The sequence below is a fragment of the Bufo gargarizans genome, chromosome 3 (genome assembly GCF_014858855.1).
Source record: "Bufo gargarizans isolate SCDJY-AF-19 chromosome 3, ASM1485885v1, whole genome shotgun sequence".
NCBI lineage: Eukaryota > Metazoa > Chordata > Amphibia > Anura > Bufonidae > Bufo > Bufo gargarizans.
Window position 1 is genome coordinate 29,627,905 of NC_058082.1, and position 20,120 is coordinate 29,648,024.

The window sequence follows — 20,120 nt, forward strand, 5'->3', positions numbered from 1 at the left end:
GGAGCCACCCCCCACCGCAGCCCCCACACCCTGCACTACCTGCGCAAGCGGTCCCCACGAAATCTCACCTGGGTGCTGTGTTCCCATCAGCCGCAAGTCCTGACTCCAGATGATCACCCCTCTGCGACGAGCCGTTGCCGTCCCGCTGTCCCCTGGGCCCGCTAGGACCAGGGACGTCCTCCCCAGGATAGACCAAGACGCCGGACCTCTCCTCTTCACCTTGCCTCCTGGCAAGACAGGAATGCAGAGCGCAGCAGGACCCCTCATGACAGCTCCTGGGACTGGCCGTCACCTGTCCACTGGCCCCACACAGACCAGGGACGCCGGGGTTAACTTGCAAGTCTGACACGCTCCTGGGGGCGGAGCCTCCTTCATCGCCGGCATCCTGAGGCCTGCTGCCACCGTCAGACCTCCCTGCAGCAGCCCCGCGCTGAACACCAGACCTCCCACACCGAGGGGCCGCCTCCGTGCCTAGAGTTACGGAGGCGCCCGCAGTGCCCTGTCCCGCTCCCACGCCGTCATCAATCAATGGGGTAGATGGCCGGGCCCGGCCACCCACAAGGCTCCGCCTACCGTGAGGATTCCTCCCACGTCGGGGCCTGGAGGAAGCTGGAGACATCGGCGCCCGACGTGGAGGGTCCCACGAGGGGCTCCTAATGCGGCGCTGAGCCCGAGGGGGGGAAGCCGATGGCGACAGGCGCGCCGGCGGCCTGGCCCGCCGCGGCCGCAAAGCCGGTTGGGGAGGCAGAACTGGCACCTCCCCCGACCCCCTCAGCAGTGTCCGGATCTGCTCCTGCGCCCACGCTGGGCCTCTCACCTCCGCCGCCGCCCGCAACTCCACCAGCATGGCTTCCAGCTGCTCCATCCCTGCGGTAAGCTCAGCTTCTCCTCTCTACCTAAAATGGCGTCCTGCCTTCCTCATCCCTACCTATTTAACCCCTTAACTCCACCCCCCCAGCTCCAACTAACTTATCGAAAAACAAAACAAAAGGGTGGTCCCTAGAGGGAGATAGTGTACAAGCACTCTCCCAAGGTATACTGCTCTGTAACAAAGAATGTATAGAACTAGTGAGGGGCAGTAACGTTTTAAAACTTAAGAGTTTATTTGAACTGTTTTAAGAATAAGCCCCTACCAAACAAACAAGACAAACGACAATTAACAGTGTGGGATCCACATTAGTGAATCACTGTTGTACGAATCCGCTGGTAATATTGCAGTACCGTGGGACCGAACAAAAAAGCAGCACCATATGCAGTCTTTTGGTGGGGTACCGCAGACTAATAAAGATGCCAGAGGCAAATAGAAGGGTAGATCTTACCGGTGGTGCCAGTTGGGACCTTATAGTCCAAAATCCTGGAGGATGAGGGGCTTCTCGGGTCCGAAAAACACGTCCTCTTTTTGATTTCACCTGGTGCCAGGGGCTGCAGGGAGAAACTATCCCTGTTTTTGCCCTACTTGGCCTGTAAAACCCTAGGTGCCTCCTAACACGGGGTCCTTTCCCCGCAAGGGGTGGCCTCGTCCGGAACCTAACCCTAATAAGTGAACCCTAATTGGCCCTATAGGGACAGCATAAATTGGCCCCAAGGGTGATGATGGCTAGTAGGGTAGAAAGATATCTAAATTCTGATAGATTTATTCTGCGTCCCTACGCGTTTCATCTAATAGAGAATAAATCAGAACTACAAAAAAATGTGCCTCCACTTCATAGAGATAGAATGAAGACCCCCCGACTCATCAGGGGACAGGGGTCATGGGTGGAGGATTAGGTCTATACCCTTGTCCTATTGTGATAAATAATGGGAAAGGGTCAGCCAAAAAGAATTGCGCAGACCTGACTAGACCAGTGTGGTCCCAAATCAGTCCGGATACCTGTGGTGTAATAGCAAAACAAAATCCATTCAGATATTGAACCCACCAGAAACAGATGTATTTATAGCATAAAAACAGGGAGGTGTACTTACTATTAAGGTCATGGAAACCGTGTGGCTGGTGCCATGAGAAGCGGGAGTGTGGTCTGACGCCCGCATGTGATGTCAGCGTCTGTCTGCGCTGATAAATGCGCCAGTACGTTTAAATGGAAAAGGGGTATGTGGTGCGCCTGCGCGAGGAGTGCGGCCGTCGTCATATGACTAAGGCATATGTCAGCTGACGTCGCGGTCCGCCTCCTAGCCAGCGCATGCGCACATATGCGATGTGCTTGGTGTGCAGCTCAGATGCCGCGACTGCTGTGACGTAATGGTTGGCGTCACCATCAGGGAGGTCCTACCAGTTCGGACGCGGCGTCGGCTGTATAATGAGGTGGGAGGAGTGTCCATATGGTACGATCGGCTCCTACTACTGCACCTATAAATATTGGTAGTGATAATACAGGTCACTAGCAACATGGGACCTAATAAAGGGGGAACATTAAATAACAGGCGTACCCACTGGGACCCAGACAAGGTCCAGTGGCCACTTGGAGCCTAAAGACAGTTGGGACAAAATGACCGGCACCTTGACAGGTGTCGTCATCAGAAGGATATAATCAACCGAGATATAATGATCATATTTAAGACGAATGAGCATACACACACTCTATGTAGAGTGATATGCTAATACTGGTAGCACTGTTGAGTGCTTGATGCGTGGTCAGTGCATTTGAAGAGCCGTTAGACATATGTGATTGCAATGAGGGAACCCCTGCTATTTAGCAGATAATGGCGTACACATATTTGTATGTGTAGGAGACTGGGGATGGTTACAAGAAGCACCCAAATTGTAGCTGGTCATTCAATCCATTGGGGTTGGTGGTATTCAACTTGAATATCCACCAACACTCCCTTTGGAGAATCTTCTTGTCCCAGTCTCCTCCACGTGGTGGCTTTCTAATTGCTTCCAACCCTACAAACGTGACACCTGACGACCTTCCATCGTGCACGGATTGAATGTGTCTAGCTATTGGGGTGTCCCTATTGTTGCGTATGTCACCCAGGTGCTCACCTATGCGTACCCGCAGTTCCAACTAACCTATCCTACCCTCTATCCCTACCTATAGCCCTCCCACCACTCTAGACCGACCCACCTCCCCCTCTAGCTCACTAAACCAAACCCCCGTCATGGGGGCCTCCCCTAAAGGGGGCTCCGCCCCCCCCCCCCCCCCCCCCCCCCAGTCCGGCCATTGCTGGAGTAAAATGCAACGTATTCAACAAGGGGTTTATTGTGAAATTAACATTTTCCATTTTATACACTACATTTTTTTCACTATGCTGCTGATTTAGCTCAAACTACAAAAAAAAAAAATCCTACTACAGCCCTATGTGTACCGAAATACAAAAAGGGAACAGAAGTATTATACATATTTTTCTTCAGCAAGAAAATTTAAAAGCGTAACCGTTTCCAATACACAGTGGTGGCCGAGAGGGGCAGTCAGGGCACACGTATCTTGTGTCTCGTCTGATGCCTCGTTTTGAGCGGACACGGCACCTCCTTTGTGGATGTCTTTGGTTTAGTGTTGGGGGTATAACTGCAATAAAGTGCCTTTCAACTAATCTCCTTATTTCTTCTGCTTCCAGTGGTAGGGTGGGGTCTCTAATGGGGTACATTCATTTCTCAATAATTATTTCTTGATACCAAAGAAATGATTGTTCTCCCCCAGACTTTTTGTACAGCACATAGGAGTTGTACATTGCCATCTGCAGCAAATGGATAACTTTTTATACCAGACATAGGACTTGCACATCACCTCATATGGTTTAAGTACCTGATCAGACAGGTCAGTGCCGCCCATGTACTTATTGTAATCTAGTATACAAGTTGGTTTTTGTTTATCGGTGGTTGACCCCCTTTCTCTTACTGGCACTGTGGCTTCTGTGTGAATCGTACTTAGCATAAGTACATATTTTCTGTCCTTGTAGCATAGTGCCAGCAGGTTGCTACTCCGAAGGGCATCCGATTCTCCTCTTTGTAGTTTTTTTTTACCAGCAGGGATTGTGGAAAACCTCAGAGATTTCTCCTGAACGTGCCACATGCTCCCGTATTTGCTTCTTGCAGGATCTGGAAAAGGGGAATGCTCGTGTAATAATTGTCTATAAATAATTTGGACCCATTAGTTCCCAGACAACTTTAGCATTTGTTCCTAAACCAGCTGGGCATCCTTGGGGGTTTAGTTTGCTGTCCCTCCCGTGGTACACTCGAAATGCAGAAGTGTAACCTGTTGGGCTTTCACACAATTTGTAGATTTTATGCCGTATCTGACCCGCTTGGATGGAAGGAATTGCTTGAAGTGTAACCTTCGTTTAGATTTAACAAGTGACTCATCAACAGATACATTTTTAGAGGGGGTATAAACATTTTTCAGACAGATAACACTGGAGTTCAGTGTAGTCGTCTTTTGGAAGGATCTCTTGAAGTTGGACCACTGTGGAGACAACGAGGTCTTTAGTTTCAGTTATTGCAGATTGTAGGTAGACGAGTGTCATGATGTCAAACGAGTATTTGTTCAGAATCTGTTCAAACTTCATACAGAATTCAGGGTTCTCCTTGAAGAAAGTTGGATGTGTCTGTATGTGTAGACCTCTCGCGATCCTTTTCGCTTTAAGGTATTCTGCTAGTGTGACACTGTGCAATTCATAATTCTGGAGGCGTTGTGACTCACGGTCTAAGTCCCGTGCCTTGAATTCCGAGGAAGGTGTCTCAAGGAAATCACCCGAAAGGGTCACTCGAGAGAGAATCGAAGAAGCTTCTTCTTAAAATGACAGTATTTCACTGGTCGTTTTCTTGCAGGTGCTGAAACAAATTCTGGAAGAGCTACTGAAGATATACTCTTAGTCGCACACTGCTTGGGGGTGCTGTATGTCGGGATCCAACCTCATTTTATAGTGAATAGAAACTACAGCACATAACATTGCTCATGAAGAGTATATCTTTGCTAGAACACTTGAGTCAGGAAGGTTGGGATGAATGCCTTTTTGTTGCTCGCGGTGGGGGGGGGGGTCTCATGGCCATTTTCTTGGAAGGAATTTTCCTGAGCTAGTAGCGCAAAGTAATTACCAGTCGTATCACATATAGCATCACCAGCAGGTACAGCACAACGCATTTTTGAGGCAGATGTTAAAATTTTCCACATTATTCTGCACGTTTTCCTGAACAGTCGGTATGTGCAAGGATTTTTTTTTTTTACAATGTGGATGTTACTACTTCTCGAAGGACTGGTGATGAAAATGGCTTTATTTATATTGTGGAAAGAGCACAAAATCCATTTTGGATTATTCTGCGGAATTCCGTTTTTGAAAATGGGTCTTTCATGTCTTTTTTTCAACAGAAATCAGTAATTTGCTGTATGCACGGGTAACTCAACAAACAGAGACAACTTAAAGGGAATCGAGTCGCAAGAAATCCAACACGACTGGGTTTCTTGCAACTGGCACGGCAATCCCATTCATTTCTAAGGCATCACTACTACTCTACGATCCTGGTCGCGATGTAGCTGTGCCCTTATCTGAAGTAAGGCTAGTTTCACACTAGCGGAAAAATTGTATCTAGCATGGCTGGAACACCGCCAGGCCACATTGACTGTAATGGGATTCGGCGAGGATTTTTTCCCAGCGTAAATGCTGGATTTCGGCTAGGCAATGGGGTCTGGCAGTGCCCCGGCCTTTCCAGCTGTGCCGGATACGATGTCTTCTGACATGTTGTTCCTCTGCCAGAGGAATTAACTACTAGTGTGAAACTGGCCTAACACATGAGTGGTGCTACAGTTAAAGGGGCACATTTATTAAGACCAGCGTTTTAGACGCAAGCCTCTCCATAACTTTGGCGCATCCAGCACCAGTTCTAAATGTAAGACCGTTCTAAGCTATCTTAGTTAGTTCTTTTTCTACGCCTGAAACAGTTATAGAAAATGGTAAATAAGATGGGTCTACCGGCCCATCACCTTCCCCACCCAGAATTTATACCTGGCACCTGAACTACGCTTAATATAGGCGTATTTTAGTATAATAAATGACCCCCAAAGTACTTTCCTACTGCCCCCATGTCCCCACTAACAGCGTTTAAAGTTGCGCTGAAATACAATGTTAGGAATGATACGCACGTGCACAGAAGTCCTCTCCAATACTAATTCAAAAAAAGTTAAAAATTATATAAATTTGACAGTATCATTTGTACTGCTCCACAAATAAAGTTATCATGCTACTTTTCATATACTCAGACATATTAAAAATCTACAATAAAAGCGACAGTTTTGCAAGGGTTTTTCAAATTTTAATGTGGCTGTTCCAAGGTTAACCCATGAGCGCCTTCCTTCACTGCAGAGGCCAGGCCCAGCAGCCTCCATACAGAGACAGAGCTGATCGCAGGCAGTCGGTATTTCAGTTCATGTCCACATTTTGTCCTGATTCTGCCTCTGGTCAGAGACTGCAGCACATGTAGGGACTTCTGCATCACACATGGACAGCGAGCTCTGAGCTCTGTATCTTCTGCAACCATGTAAATTCCAGCTCAGTGGAAATGTAATGTAGAAAGCCTGTAACACTCATCATGACGACAGTGCACAATATAAGGCTCCATTCACACGTCCGCAATTTTCCTTCCGCATCTGTTGCGGATCCATTCATTTCAATGGGGGAGTAATTGCTGTCCGCATCAGCACTTCCGTGATGCGGTTCCGCGAAAAAAAATGAAGCATGTCCTACTTTTGGCCGCAAATGCGGTCCGCGGACCCATTGTACTCAATGGGTCCGCAAAAAAGCAGATGACATGCGGAAAGACACCAAATGTCATCCGCATATCATCCGCATTACCCTAGCAGCATGTATTCCTCCTTCCTTTTTTATTTCTGTGGAAACACGGAATGGATGTGGATGCACTTTTGTAAGAAACTGAAGGTTTTTACAGAAACACGGAGCCGCAAAAAAACGGACCGTAAGGAAAATTGCGGACGTGTGAATAAGGCCTAAGTTGCTAGAAAAAGTCCCTGGGGCTGCCCGAGTACGACTTGTCGCTCTGTTTGTGTGTTTACTGGATTTGTTCCAAGGGAGCCCAGTCGACCAATCTATGCACTTTTCTGCTAGTAACCCTAAATACCCCGGCAGTTACACAGTTAATTTTTTTAACTGTCCCCCATAACGGTGACCTCCATAGCACCCCGCCCCTTTAATTGTGACATCCACTGCACCCTGCCCCCTTAATTGTGACCTTCACAGCACTCTGTCTCCTTAAAGGGGTTAACCAAGGCTGGAAATGGACCCCCATACGCCTGGGCCCCTCATACTGATTGGAAACAACACTGGAAAATGTCGCTCATCCACAGGGAACCAGGAGCCCGGACCTCGCCCTGAACCTTGGCGCACAGTAAGTTCCAAAATAACAAGAGGAAGGGTCCAGCTTCACTGAAGATACTTGAGGCTTTATTTCAATCCCGTGCAGGTAAAAACCAACATACAGCAATGCAGAAAATCGACCAGTTTCGGATCACTACAAGTACGGATCCTTAGTCATGATGTGCATCAGTGAGAGGTGAAGTCCAGACTGAAATACCAGACCACCAGGAACAGGTGATCGCAATCAGGTACAAGACACACCTCCTGATGACATCCTCCACAAGTAAAACACATTACACCGCGCAAAAAGACATAGAAAAAATGAATAAAATCAGCAGATTACAATGATGGGGAAAAAAAGGGGTTAAAATATTAATAATGTAGAATAGTATCATGATGCCGGTTCAGCCCTGATGGTATCTGTGAACCTAATTTGAAGATCCAAAAGCACTCACGATTGAGCAGCTTTTTCTTGTGATCACCGCCTCTGCTTGGTCTGTTAACCCTTTCTACTCCTCACACTGATTCATCCGCGCACGGGGAGAAGCAGCTGCGGTTGTGCGGGGACCAGGAGCGCGCAGGGAGCAAGGTGTAGGTACAATCAGTTTGAGGGGCCTGAGCGTATAAGGAAGCTGGCGGGCAGCAGGTTGGGCATCCCTGTACTACAGCAAGGGAGAAATATGGCCCAGTGCTAGGGCTCATGCACACGGCCGTTGCGGCCTGCAAACAGAAGGTCCACAATATACAGGCATCAGCCGTGTGCACCCCGCATCACGGATGAGGACCCATTCTCTTAAATGTGTTCGCAATCCGGTAGTTCGGTCGGTGTGGAACTGAGGCACTACGGTGTGCTTCTGTGGGGTTTCCCTCCGTGCCTTTGCATGGCCCAAAAATAGACTTTGTTCTTTTTTTTTTTGCGCTATGGATGGATCACGTTGAATGGGTCTGGATCCGTCTGCGGAATTTTTCCCGTGCATTGGAGACTGCAATGGTCCCCAATGTACGGAACGGCTGACGAGTGGCCGTGTGCATGAGCCCTTAAGATGGATTTGCATTGCCTGATCTAATAGCTAAGTGTCGGTAGAAAAGCGTTCCTTCCCGACCGTTGGCTGCTCGCTCTGTGAAGGAGACCGCACATTTACATGCAGCCTTTACCTAGCTACAAGGCAATGGGAAAATACAATTGTTTATTCGGTGTGTCAACAACGGACGACAGAGGTTACCAGGACATTCGTTTGTTTTGTATAATCCATCTGAAGCGAGGGTGGTGACCCATCAACTGCTCATCCTGCCAAGACTGTGATTCTGGACTGAGTTAAAATCCATGACCTAAGTTTACTGAACGGAATTTATTTTAAAACCCAGTTATTTCTTCTAAAAAATGTGGAACTGCTCAAGTTTATCTGCCATTACATTGTCCCTAAGTGCAGGATGTATCAGCTGTTTAGCGGAGACAACCTCAACAGGTCCCAGGTGCTGCCCAAGTAAACAATATGTGTGGTAAGATGCAGCTAATGGTGGCCCATGCCACCCAACAAGAAAGGACTTTACATATTGGTATGCCATCCCTTCTTGCACTTTCGTTGTCTTAGGGGTGGATGGTCCAAGATGATTACCTGGCCAAGATTTCCTGCAGTTCACCAACCAACCAGCAGGGCTGATGACTTTACGAAGACCTGCAGACCAGTGAGGGGAGAAGGTCCTAGTGTCCTACCATGCTGAAAGGAGGCTGTAAAACCTGCACTTAGAATAAAGATTACACCTGCAATCCCCTCATACATCAACATGGAGGAAAGAGGGGTAAGAGACAGAGCTAAACAAAATTACAGAGTCAGAGGGGGACATTTATTATGAAATATACATCACTTTTTGCGTATTAATGTTGCAGATTTTGGCACAGTGCTTTTTTGCAGCAAAGTCTTACCACTTATTGCCGCTCACACCACTTTTTCCGAGTGGTGAGAAAAGTGGGTGGAGAACAGAGCAGGCCTGTAGACACGTCTCATTTCTTATTTTCCATGCCAGTTTTTGGCGCGAAAAATGACTTGGATCTACATCAGCAAGCGAGTTGGCGTAGATTTTAGTATGTTGCACGGCTTGCTGGAGCATGCACATCCACCGGCAGCACTGAGGGACTAAAACCGGCATCTAAATCGCCAGTCTTAATAAATGTCTCTGAGTTTTTATATGAGAAGAGAGGATTCCAGAGGCAAAGACCCAGATCCCCATGTTTACAACACCAGAGAGTGTGCCTTTTAAAGGGAACCTGTCACCGGGATTTTGGGTATAGAGCTGAGGACATGGGTTGCTCGATGGCCGCTAGCACATCCGCAATATCCAGTCCCCATAGCTCTGTGTGCTTTTATCGTGTAAAAAAAACCGATTTGATACATATGCAAATTAACCTGAGATGAGTCCTGTCCATGACTCATCTCACATACAGGACTCATCTCAGGTTAATTTGCATATGGATCAAATCGGGTTATTTACACAATAAAAGCACACAGAGCTATGGGGACTGGATATTGCGGATGTGCTAGCGGCCATCTAGCAAACCATGTCCTCAGCTCTATACCCAAAATCGCGGTGACCGGTTCCCTTTAACCCTTTCCACCCCAAGCCAATTTTCGCCTTTCTGCCCAGTCCATTTTTGGCAAATCTGACATGTCACTTTATGTGGTAATAACTTTTAACACTTTTACTTATCCAATCTTTTCTGAGATTGTCTTCTCGTGACACATTGTACTTCATGACAGTGGTAAATTTGAGTCAATATATTTCAACTTTATAAAAAAAATCTAAAAATTCCCAATTTTCTAAATTTCTATTTCATAGATTTTAAAACAGAGAGTGATACCTCCTAAAATATTTATTACTTAATATTCCCCATATGTCTACGGTTATGTTGGCATCATTTTGTAAATGTCATTTTATTTTTTATGAAATTTTTAACAAAATTTCCAAAACCCGTCACTTTGTGGGGCTTACATGATAGAAACCACCCATAAATGGCCCTATTTTGAAAACTACACCCCCCACCCACCCCGCTACTCCCCGGAAAGAAGAAGTATGTGAGGTGGTGTAGCATGCGCTAATCCAAGGTGCTAATAATTTGCCAGGTTTGTCAGTCCTCCAGTGGGTTTCCTGAAGGATCGCCACATCTGGGGACAATCTTTTCAAGGTGATTTTAGAATTTTTTTCCTTTTCAAAGGGGTGTTAAGGCTTGCCACGTTCCATGATACGAACCGTAGGTAAGGTGAGATGTGTCTGGTGTTTGGGGTCTGGTGTATTAAAGGTACTCATCCTGGGGTCAAGTGCTGTAATGTAGGAAGCTCATCCCTTTCGGTCCCAGCGAGCCGCAGGAATGAACAGTTGGAGAAGGTGTCTTCTGGTCTTCTGTGGTGGATCCCGCACATGGAAGCATCTGAGGCATAGGAGGGGGAGAACACAAAATATTATAATTGTACATTATAAGGGTCTATTCACACGTTCGTATGTGTTTTGCGGAACCGCAAAACATGGACATCGCACATCACCGGCACTCTCTTAGAAAATGTCTTTTCTTGAATAGGACATGTTCTATTTTTTTGCGGAACGGAAGTGCGGATCCGCAGATGCGGATAGCACATTCTGGCCCCATTGAAAATGAATGGGTTCGCACCTGTTCCGCAAAATTGCGGACGTATGAACGGACCCTAAGTGTTAATATAGGGGTTCAGTGATAGCCTGAAGCATAACAAACAGTATCAACAGTACTGTTACTAAGGAAAACATTTCAGTAAGGAAACAACAGTCTTTCTATAAGAAAGTGAAGCAAACAGTAGAGCGTGTAGGTCATCCTGCTGCGGCGTCTTTATCAGGTCGGAATCTTCTCCCGGCTGATTCAGGATCCTCATAGATAATCGTATGATCACGACCTTGAACTTTGAGCTTGGCAGGGTATACAGGGAGTGCAGAATTATTAGGCAAGTTGTATATTTTTGAGGATTAATTTTATTATTGAACAACAACCATGTTCTCAATGAACCCAAAAAACTCATTAATATCAAAGCTGAATATTTTTGGAAGTAGTTTTTAGTTTGTTTTTAGTTTTAGCTATTTTAGGGGGATATCTGTGTGTGCAGGTGACTATTACTGTACATAATTATTAGGCAACTTAACAAAAAACAAATATATACCCATTTCAACTATTTATTTTTACCAGTGAAACCAATATAACATCTCAACATTCACAAATATACATTTCTGACATTCAAAAACAAAACAAATCAGTGACCAATATAGCCACCTTTCTTTGCAAGGACACTCAAAAGCCTGCCATCCATGGATTCTGTCAGTGTTTTGATCTGTTCACCATCAACATTGCGTGCAGCAGCAACCACAGCCTCCCAGACACTGTTCAGAGAGGTGTACTGTTTTCCCTCCTTGTAAATCTCACATTTGATGATGGACCACAGGTTCTTAATGGGGTTCAGATCAGGTGAACAAGGAGGCCATGTCATTAGATTTTCTTCTTTTATACCCTTTCTTGCCAGCCACGCTGTGGAGTACTTGGACGCGTGTGATGGAGCATTGTCCTGCATGAAAATCATGTTTTTCTTGAAGGATGCAGACTTCTTCCTGTACCACTGCTTGAAGAAGGTGTCTTCCAGAAACTGGCAGTAGGACTGGGAGTTGAGCTTGACTCCATCCCCAACCCGAAAAGGCCCCACAAGCTCATCTTTGATGATACCAGCCCAAACCAGTACTCCACCTCCACCTTGCTTGCGTCTGAGTCGGACTGGAGCTCTCTGCCCTTTACGAATCCAGCCACGGGCCCATCCATCTGGCCCATCCATCTGGCCCATCAAGACTCACTCTCATTTCATCAGTCCATAAAACCTTAGAAAAATCAGTCTTGAGATATTTCTTGGCCCAGTCTTGACGTTTCAGCTTGTGTGTCTTGTTCAGTGGTAGTCGTCTTTCAGCCTTTCTTACCTTGGCCATGTCTCTGAGTATTGCACACCTTGTGCTTTTGGGCACTCCAGTGATGTTGCAGCTCTGAAATATGGCCAAACTGGTGGCAAGTGGCATCTTGGCAGCTGCACGCTTGACTTTTCTCAGTTCATGGGCAGTTATTTTGCGCCTTGGTTTTTCCACACTCTTCTTGCGACCCTGTTGACTATTTTGAATGAAACGCTTGATTGTTCGATGATCACGCTTCAGAAGCTTTGCAATTTTAAGAGTGCTGCATCCCTCTGCAAGATAGCTCACTATTTTTGACTTTTCTGAGCCTGTCAAGTCCTTCTTTTGACCCATTTTGCCAAAGGAAAGGAAGTTGCCTAATAATTATGCACACCTGATATAGGGTGTTGATGTCATTAGACCACACCCCTTCTCATTACAGAGATGCACATCACCTAATATGCTTAATTGGTAGTAGGCTTTCGAGCCTATACAGCTTGGAGTAAGACAACATGCACAAAGAGGATGATGTGGTCAAAATACTCATTTGCCTAATAATTCTGCACGTAGTGTAGTAGCTGGAACATTATATTCCTCTCAACAAGGAGATGGCACACTGGCACATAGGTTTTTCTTTTTTGGGCGACAGCAGCTGAGAAGACCTGGAAGATGAGAATTTTGCAATCGTGGACAGTTAGCTAACGCTGTTGCCGATAGGCTTTCAGGACCTTTTCTTTTATGGCCCAATGGCGATATTGAGCTATAACCGGACATGTGTCGCTGGTAGATCTTTGGTCAGCAAATCTATGAGGCCTTTGCCAACAATCGTTTCAGGGATCCCCACGAATCATAGATTGCTGCGTCAATCCCTGTTCTCTATGTCTTCCAGCTTGTCTCGCATCTCTCTCTATCTCTATCTCTATCTCTCTCGTTCCGAAATTGAAGTTTCAGATGCTTGGACTGTATTTTCCAGGTCCGTCAATTTCTGAGTATTGGTTGTGATTTGGGCCGTAGCCGCTGTAATAGTTCAGTGAAGTACATCTAGTCACTTATCAAAAAGTGGGATCAGTATGTTAGAGACCTCTTGGACCACCAAAGTCGCTTGCATAGAGTCCTGTTCACAACGTTCAGATCTACTTGGTATTGGGGAGAGGTGTGGTGGGGTGATATCACTGTCAGTTGAATGAATGACTGTTGGTAGTCACTCTCAGGAAAAGAGAAGGGGGGAGGGGAACCATCTAACCCCTGGCCCCAACATGCCAACCCACCACAAATGACACAGACAACCTTGTCAAGTTTATAACTTTTATTTAACTATTTTGTTGGGTGGTAGTCGGCCACAGCTAATTCTTTTAACGGCATAACCATAGCTGAGCCTGTGCGATCCGCCAGCCGCTGAACTCCTAGCGGGCGGATTACGCCAGTTCACCTGCTCAGTATCCAACTTCTCTTTACCAGCCGCCAGCTGTGACTTAGTAGGATGCCCCAATTAACATGAACCATCGGTCCAGACTTCACAAGACCTCCATGACCAAAACCCACACCATAATAACCCTCGTACCCCAACAATAGGGAGGGAGGGACTCAGCGCTTCTGCAAAGAGGAAGAGGGAGGGGACGCAGAGCCTTATAAAGGGGCATCATGCAGCACGCCCCTTCCTGCACGGCAGGATGATACCATTAACCCCCAATGCACCAAACCCTGACCCAAAACGAGTGGGGCCCTAGAACAAGGATAGGGAACCTAATAAAAGGGGGGAGGGGGACCCCCAGTCCCTGTACACCCTCCCAATATGGTCAGGTGTCCACCAGAATGAATAACTTGTATAGCGCTACAATTACGAACTGAATTGCCTCAAGGCGCTTTTGCAGCCATTGTCTGCCTGTGCCTTCAGAAGAGGTGGGTCTTGAGCTTCTTCCTGAAGGCCAGATGGTTTTTTTCTAAGCGGATCTTCGCGGGTAGAGTGTTCCATAGCCGGGGTCCTTGGTTAACAGCTCAGATGAGGCCTCTACTCTTGGGGAGTCCGGTTGCTGACACACTCCCTCCTTGATCTGTTTAGGCAGTTTTGGGGTGTTTCTGGCTTTATGCATGGCAGGGCGTAGAGAGTCATCCAAGTATGAGGAAACTTGGAATGAGTAGCGTGCCAAAGATTTTATAAGATATTTGTCCATATTGGATCCCCAACCTCGTGGAATGGGCAAAGTTGGTTGAGAGTAAATCCCAGCAGGATGGCGACTGCTATCCGCAAATTATATCATGGATACGTCATGCAGTATGTGACCAAAGAGGCAGATAATGGGCTCAGTAAAAGAAGGTGATAACGAAAGTGGCCACTTGAGGGCAGTAGTCCCCCAGACATCTCCTGCTGAGGAGATAATAGAGCCAGGGAATCCAACTGAGGGTTATAAAGCACAGAGGGAGAGACACTCTGGTAAAGAACAGCCCCTCAGCTCCAGTCGCTGCTCTCCTGCCTCCCCTCTGTCTCTGTGAGAGTGTGAGGGCTTCTTTTATGATTTACTGTGTGCCTCAGGCAGTGTACTCACTGTGTCGATAGCTGGGGGCATTGGTAATGGTAGCAAAGCTGGGGCCAGGGAGGAGGTGTAGTCCACAATGGTGGTGATGGGCTCCCCTGCCACTGCACCGTCCATTAAGATAGCTGTTCCTCTTGCGTGGCTACACCTGCCAGCTGGCACTGGGGTAGAGCAGATTTCTGCTGTGGTTGTCGGCCCTGCGAGTGTTGTGTGAGGAGCTGATGCTGAAGAGAAGAGTGAAGGTAAGCCGCAGGTGTAGGATTCAGTGGCCTCTGTGGTTGGTGCCCATCTCAGCACCGTGGACCCCGGGGAGGTTATAGATAGTGTCCTCCAAGTCCACTACACTTTGTGGAGTATGTTCTCTCAAAGTTGCAGGCTTTGCTTGACCGATGCACCCTGATGGAGGAAGATGGTGAGGCAAGGAGGAGGGAGCGCCGGAAAGATGCTGCCATTCGCTATGCCCCGCCCATGGAAGTCCCACAGTTTTTGTTTTTTTATGGCATTCACCTTTACGGGTAGATCATGTGATATTTTTTATAGAGCAGGTACCTAATGTTTATTTTTTTTTATTTTGGCTACTTTCACACTAGCGTTAATATGACGGATCTCCATACCGGAAAGGGGACAAAACGTAACTAAACCACATGCTGCTGTTTGCTTTCCGTCCTGGGATGCGGAGCAAGACCGATCCGTCATGACCCACAATGCAAGTCAATAGGGACGGATCTGTTTTCTCTGAAACAATAGAAAACGGATCCGTCCCCCATTGACTTTACGTGGAGTTCATGACGGATCCTTCCCGCCTTGGCTATGTTAAACATAATACAGCCAGATCTGTTCATAAAGGATGTAGATGGTTGTATTACCAGTAACGTAAGCTTTTTTGCTGAACCCTGCCGGATCCAGCAAAAACGCTAGTGTGAAAGTAGCCTTATGATATTGATATGCTATTCTCTGAGTAGGTCCTCTCTGTCAGATCAGTGGGGGTCCTTTACCCGGCATCCCCAACATTTAGCTGCCGCTGCCGGAGACATAACAGTAGTTGGAGCAAGAAGCAGGATCCATCCACCCTATAGTCATCGGTGGCGGACCTAATGATCTGATATTGATGACCCGTCCTGAGGATAGTATTCTGTGCAGTATTTAGTCGGCACTCCAATCTGCTGTGCGGTGCTCGTGTCAATAAAGGCGTCGCATACAGGGGCGGACTGGGAACTTAAAGTGGCCCTGGAAAAAAAAAAAACTAAAGTGTCCCCATATTGTAGGGGTGTCCACAAGCCTGGGCAACACAAATATGTAGGGCCAACAATACCATAGCGCAAAATACTGTCCCAGCAGAAACATCTACCACAGAGCAGCACAATATACTGCCCCAAAAGCTGTCCTTCCTTTGTGGCCATCTGTCCTCCTCCAGTTTTCTCTGATTAAGGTATGGAGCAGGGGGCTTAGGGGGTGAGATGTGGGCCACAGCAGTTAAAATCAGAGTGCATGTGCAGTCGCTAGTGGGATACATGAGTTTCTGATTCTCACAGGGTTAATTACCGCTGAGAGCTCATTATGTACCTGGCCAGCGGCAGAGAGGTGGGCTTGGGTGGCCCCATGGGCATCGGCCCACCGGGAAATTTCCCTGTAAGGTCTATGGCCAATCCGCCCCTGGTCACATATATAGTTGAAGAGAATAGACCGGCACTCACTGTATTTGTAGTAATGCTCTTAGGTTTATTTTCACATTATGTACATACGTGACGCGTTTCGGCTCACACAGGGCATGCATTTTTGAAAAAGGCTCTGTGTGAGGCCGAAACACGTTACATAATTTTATTTATTTAATTTACGTACACTTACGAACCTAGGATCCCAGCGCTGCAAGGCACCAGTGTTAACCACTGAGCCACCATGCTGTGACAATTAAACCTAAGAACATTACTACAAATACAATGAGTGTCGATCTATTCTTTTCAACTGTCCTGAGGATGGGTCGTCAATATATAAAAGTTGATAGACCATCAATATAAGATTGGCGGACGTCCGACACGCTGCGCTGCTGTCGATCAGCTGTTACTTTATAGCCCTAGAGCTTCAAACCTCTGTCGGAGGATGGAGCTGGTTAATTCAGTATTCACTTTAGTGGGACCAGTGCTGCAGTAACCAGTTCCGTCCTCTACGCAATGGAACGTGTGTTTCGGCACCTGGTTCCAGCACGTGAGCTACAGGGTAGTAGCAGAGGATAGGCGATCAATACCAAAATCCTGGAAAACCCATAAGTTGTCTTCACAGTAATGCTCACAGTAACTGTACTTCTATTTTAGCTGTGCCTTTTCAGAAATGGGCATACAGAAAAGTCCAATGGATGGCACGGGCACTCGTGTTTCCATACCACTGCACCTGCTCAGTTGCAGGCTGACATCCCACTGCAGCGGCTGAGATTGGAGATCATTCTGATCCTTAATGTTCATCCCTTTAGATACCATGGTCAATAGTGACAGCAGCATGTACAGTAGGCTATTAGACGCAAGGAACATTCTCTGTCTGTCATTCCACTTAGAGGCTTTGGTTAGGATCCCAGCTGCTGTGGCAACCCGTCAGCACCAAGCTGCTTACAGAGGGAGCTCCATCCTCTGTAAAACCATTTAGGTGCAGCGATTGGTAGTGACAGCAGCATTAAAGAGGTTAACATTGGGCTGCATTAAATGTTATGTCCCAGCCATTGCAGCAGGGTGTCAGGGTGAGCGCAGCTCTTGCATTCACAATTCTTCTGGTTGGCACTGGAATAATTTGAGAAGCTTTCCAGACACATACTTAACAGGGGGACATTTATTCTGACATCATATTACAGCACAGTTCATGACCACGTCATCGCGCCGCCTGTGACCTGCTGCAGGCCTGCGCCAGGATGCAACTTCTCAGGCCACAGGCAAGAAGAGACGTGGTCTGCATCGCAGATGGTTAAAGGGAACCTGTCACCGGGATTTGATGTATAGAGCTGAGGACATGGGCTGCTAGATGGCCGCTAGCACATCCGCAATACCCAGTCCCTATAGCTCTGTGTGCTTTTATTGTGTAAAAAAAACTATTTGATTCATATGCAAATTAAGCTGAGATGAGTCCTGTCCCTGACTCATCTCATGTACAGGACTCATCTCAGGTTAATTTGCATATGAATCAAATAGTTTTTTTTACACAATAAAAGCACACAGAGCTATAGGGACTGGGTATTGCGGATGTGCTAGCGGCCATCTAGCAGCCCATGTCCTCAGCTCTATACACAAAATCCCGGTGACAGGTTCCCTTTAACAGGACACGGGTGAGAATTTAGCTTTTTTTTTATTTATATATTATTATTATTATTTATTATTTAAGCGCCATTCATTCCATAGCGCTGTACATATGATAAGGGGTGCACATACATAATACAGACAATTGCACTAATCATAAACAAGATGAGTTACAAACTGGTACAGAAGGAGAGAGGGCCCTGCCCGTGAGGGCTTACAATCTACATGTTATGGGAGAAGGACACAGTAGGGGAGGGTGAAGCTGGTCATGGTGGTATAGGGGCAGCAGGGTCACTGGTTGTAGGCTTGTCTGAAGAGGTGGGTTTTCAGGTTTCTTTTGTAGGATTCCACTGTGGGTGAGAGTCTGATATGTTGGGGTAGCGAGTTCCAGAGTGTGGGGGATGCACGGGAGAAATCCTGAAGTCGATTGTGGGAAGAGGCAATAAGAGGAGAGAAGGAGGTCTTGTGAGGATCGGAGAGTGCGTGTGGGGGTGTATCGGGAAAGTAGCTCAGAGATGTAGGGAGGGGACAGGTTATGGACGGCCTTGTATGCGTTTGTCAGTACTTTGAAGTGGATTCGTTGGGCAATGGGGAGCCAGTGAAGGGATTGGCAGAGGGGAGAGGCAGAGGAGTAATAAGGTGAGAGGTGGATTAGTCGGGCAGCGGAGTTGAGGATAGATTTGAGGGGTGCGATAGTGCTAGATGGAAGGCCACAGAGGAGAGTGTTGCAGTAGTCTAGGCGGGAGATAATGAGGGCATGTACAAGCATTTTCGCAGATTCGAAGTTAAGGAAAGCACGCGGCAATATATGAGGGCACTACAGGGAGGGGGCAATATATATGAGGACAGATGCTACAGGAGGAGAGAATTATATATACAAGGGATTATACTACAGAGGGGAGAGCATTATATATACCACCACTATATGGGGGCATTATACAGGCTATCAATTAAAAGTAGGTAACTAGAAAATCACAAAAAATATATTATAAGATAGTAACATTCAGAGTCCGGTCCAGGTTTTTATTGTTGCATTAGCTCCATATGGAATGCAATGGAAACCTTTTCTGGTGTTCGTCTCCTTTACATTTACTCTTCCCATCCAGTAATTATTCCAGCCTGTTGAGCATAGTTTTTTTACATTTTTTTTTTTTGTCTAATTGGTTCTCGGGTCTCATTATTTTTGGCCCACAATGAAGGCTCCGATGTGTAATTGTGACACGATGTGTAATCTCGTTTCCTAGAAGCGGTCACAAAGCCATCAGGAGCAGCTCTCGGGCAGGACACGGCTGCAGGACGAGGCAATTACCAATAACCAAAGCGAAATCAGACGGCTGAGGTGCCAGCTCCACGCTTCTCAGGAGACGATCATCAGCGGCAGGGTCATCGTTGAAAATCTTAAGTCTACTGTAAAAGAAATCACATTAAGTAGGAACTTGCTGAAAGACGAGAATCAGCGCCTCTTGCAGCAGCTGAGGGATTGTCAGAAGCGATGCCAGGTAATGAGATGATGGAAGGCAGCACACAGCCACCAACAATGTTCTGTCAAGTCCAATCGTAGTACTCATCATTGGTACAAGCACATTATCACCCCGCCAGAGCCGTCATTACCAGATAAATGCCCAGCGCTACTGTCCTGGCAGTTTTAACATGTTCAGTGCTGAAGAGGCAAGTTGGTAAGAGCTTTGTGGTTCTGGTGGCAGAAGGTGACTTGTCCATGAAGGTGTTGTCCCTTTTAGCTGGTGGGGGTTATAGGAGTAAGGAGCAGAGGTGGACAGGGACCGTAGAGAAGGGCAAGTCCAAGTGGTGGTAGCACATTTTTGGTTCACTTTAGAAGTCCCTTAAATATGATCTGGTAGGTCTAGGGACATGTTAGTAAGAGGTAAGTCCTTCATAAGAATCCCCAAGTGTCTTCAAGGCATGTTTATACCAACTATGGAAAGGTGAAAGGAGAGAAGAGACTTTGGGGCCAGGTAGTGAATAGAAGATAGTGATGAACATGGACCGAGGGTTGGGTGAGGAAGGAGCACATGAACGAAGGTCACCCTAGATCCACATTGGGAGACAATCA

At 46.8% G+C, this 20,120-nt stretch overlaps 1 protein-coding gene across 1 annotated transcript in view; it reads left to right on the top strand.

Moving 5' to 3' along the window:
• The first annotated feature begins 391 nt into the window (after nt 1-391).
• Nucleotides 392-20,120, top strand: part of LOC122931339 (deuterosome assembly protein 1-like) — a 61,011-nt gene continuing 41,282 nt past the window's right edge. The window contains exons 1-2 of the mRNA XM_044285403.1: nt 392-872; nt 19,294-19,548. Of these exons, the coding sequence (XP_044141338.1) occupies nt 846-872; nt 19,294-19,548 (282 nt within the window). The 5' untranslated portion in view covers nt 392-845. The remainder of the gene's footprint in view (nt 873-19,293; nt 19,549-20,120) is intronic.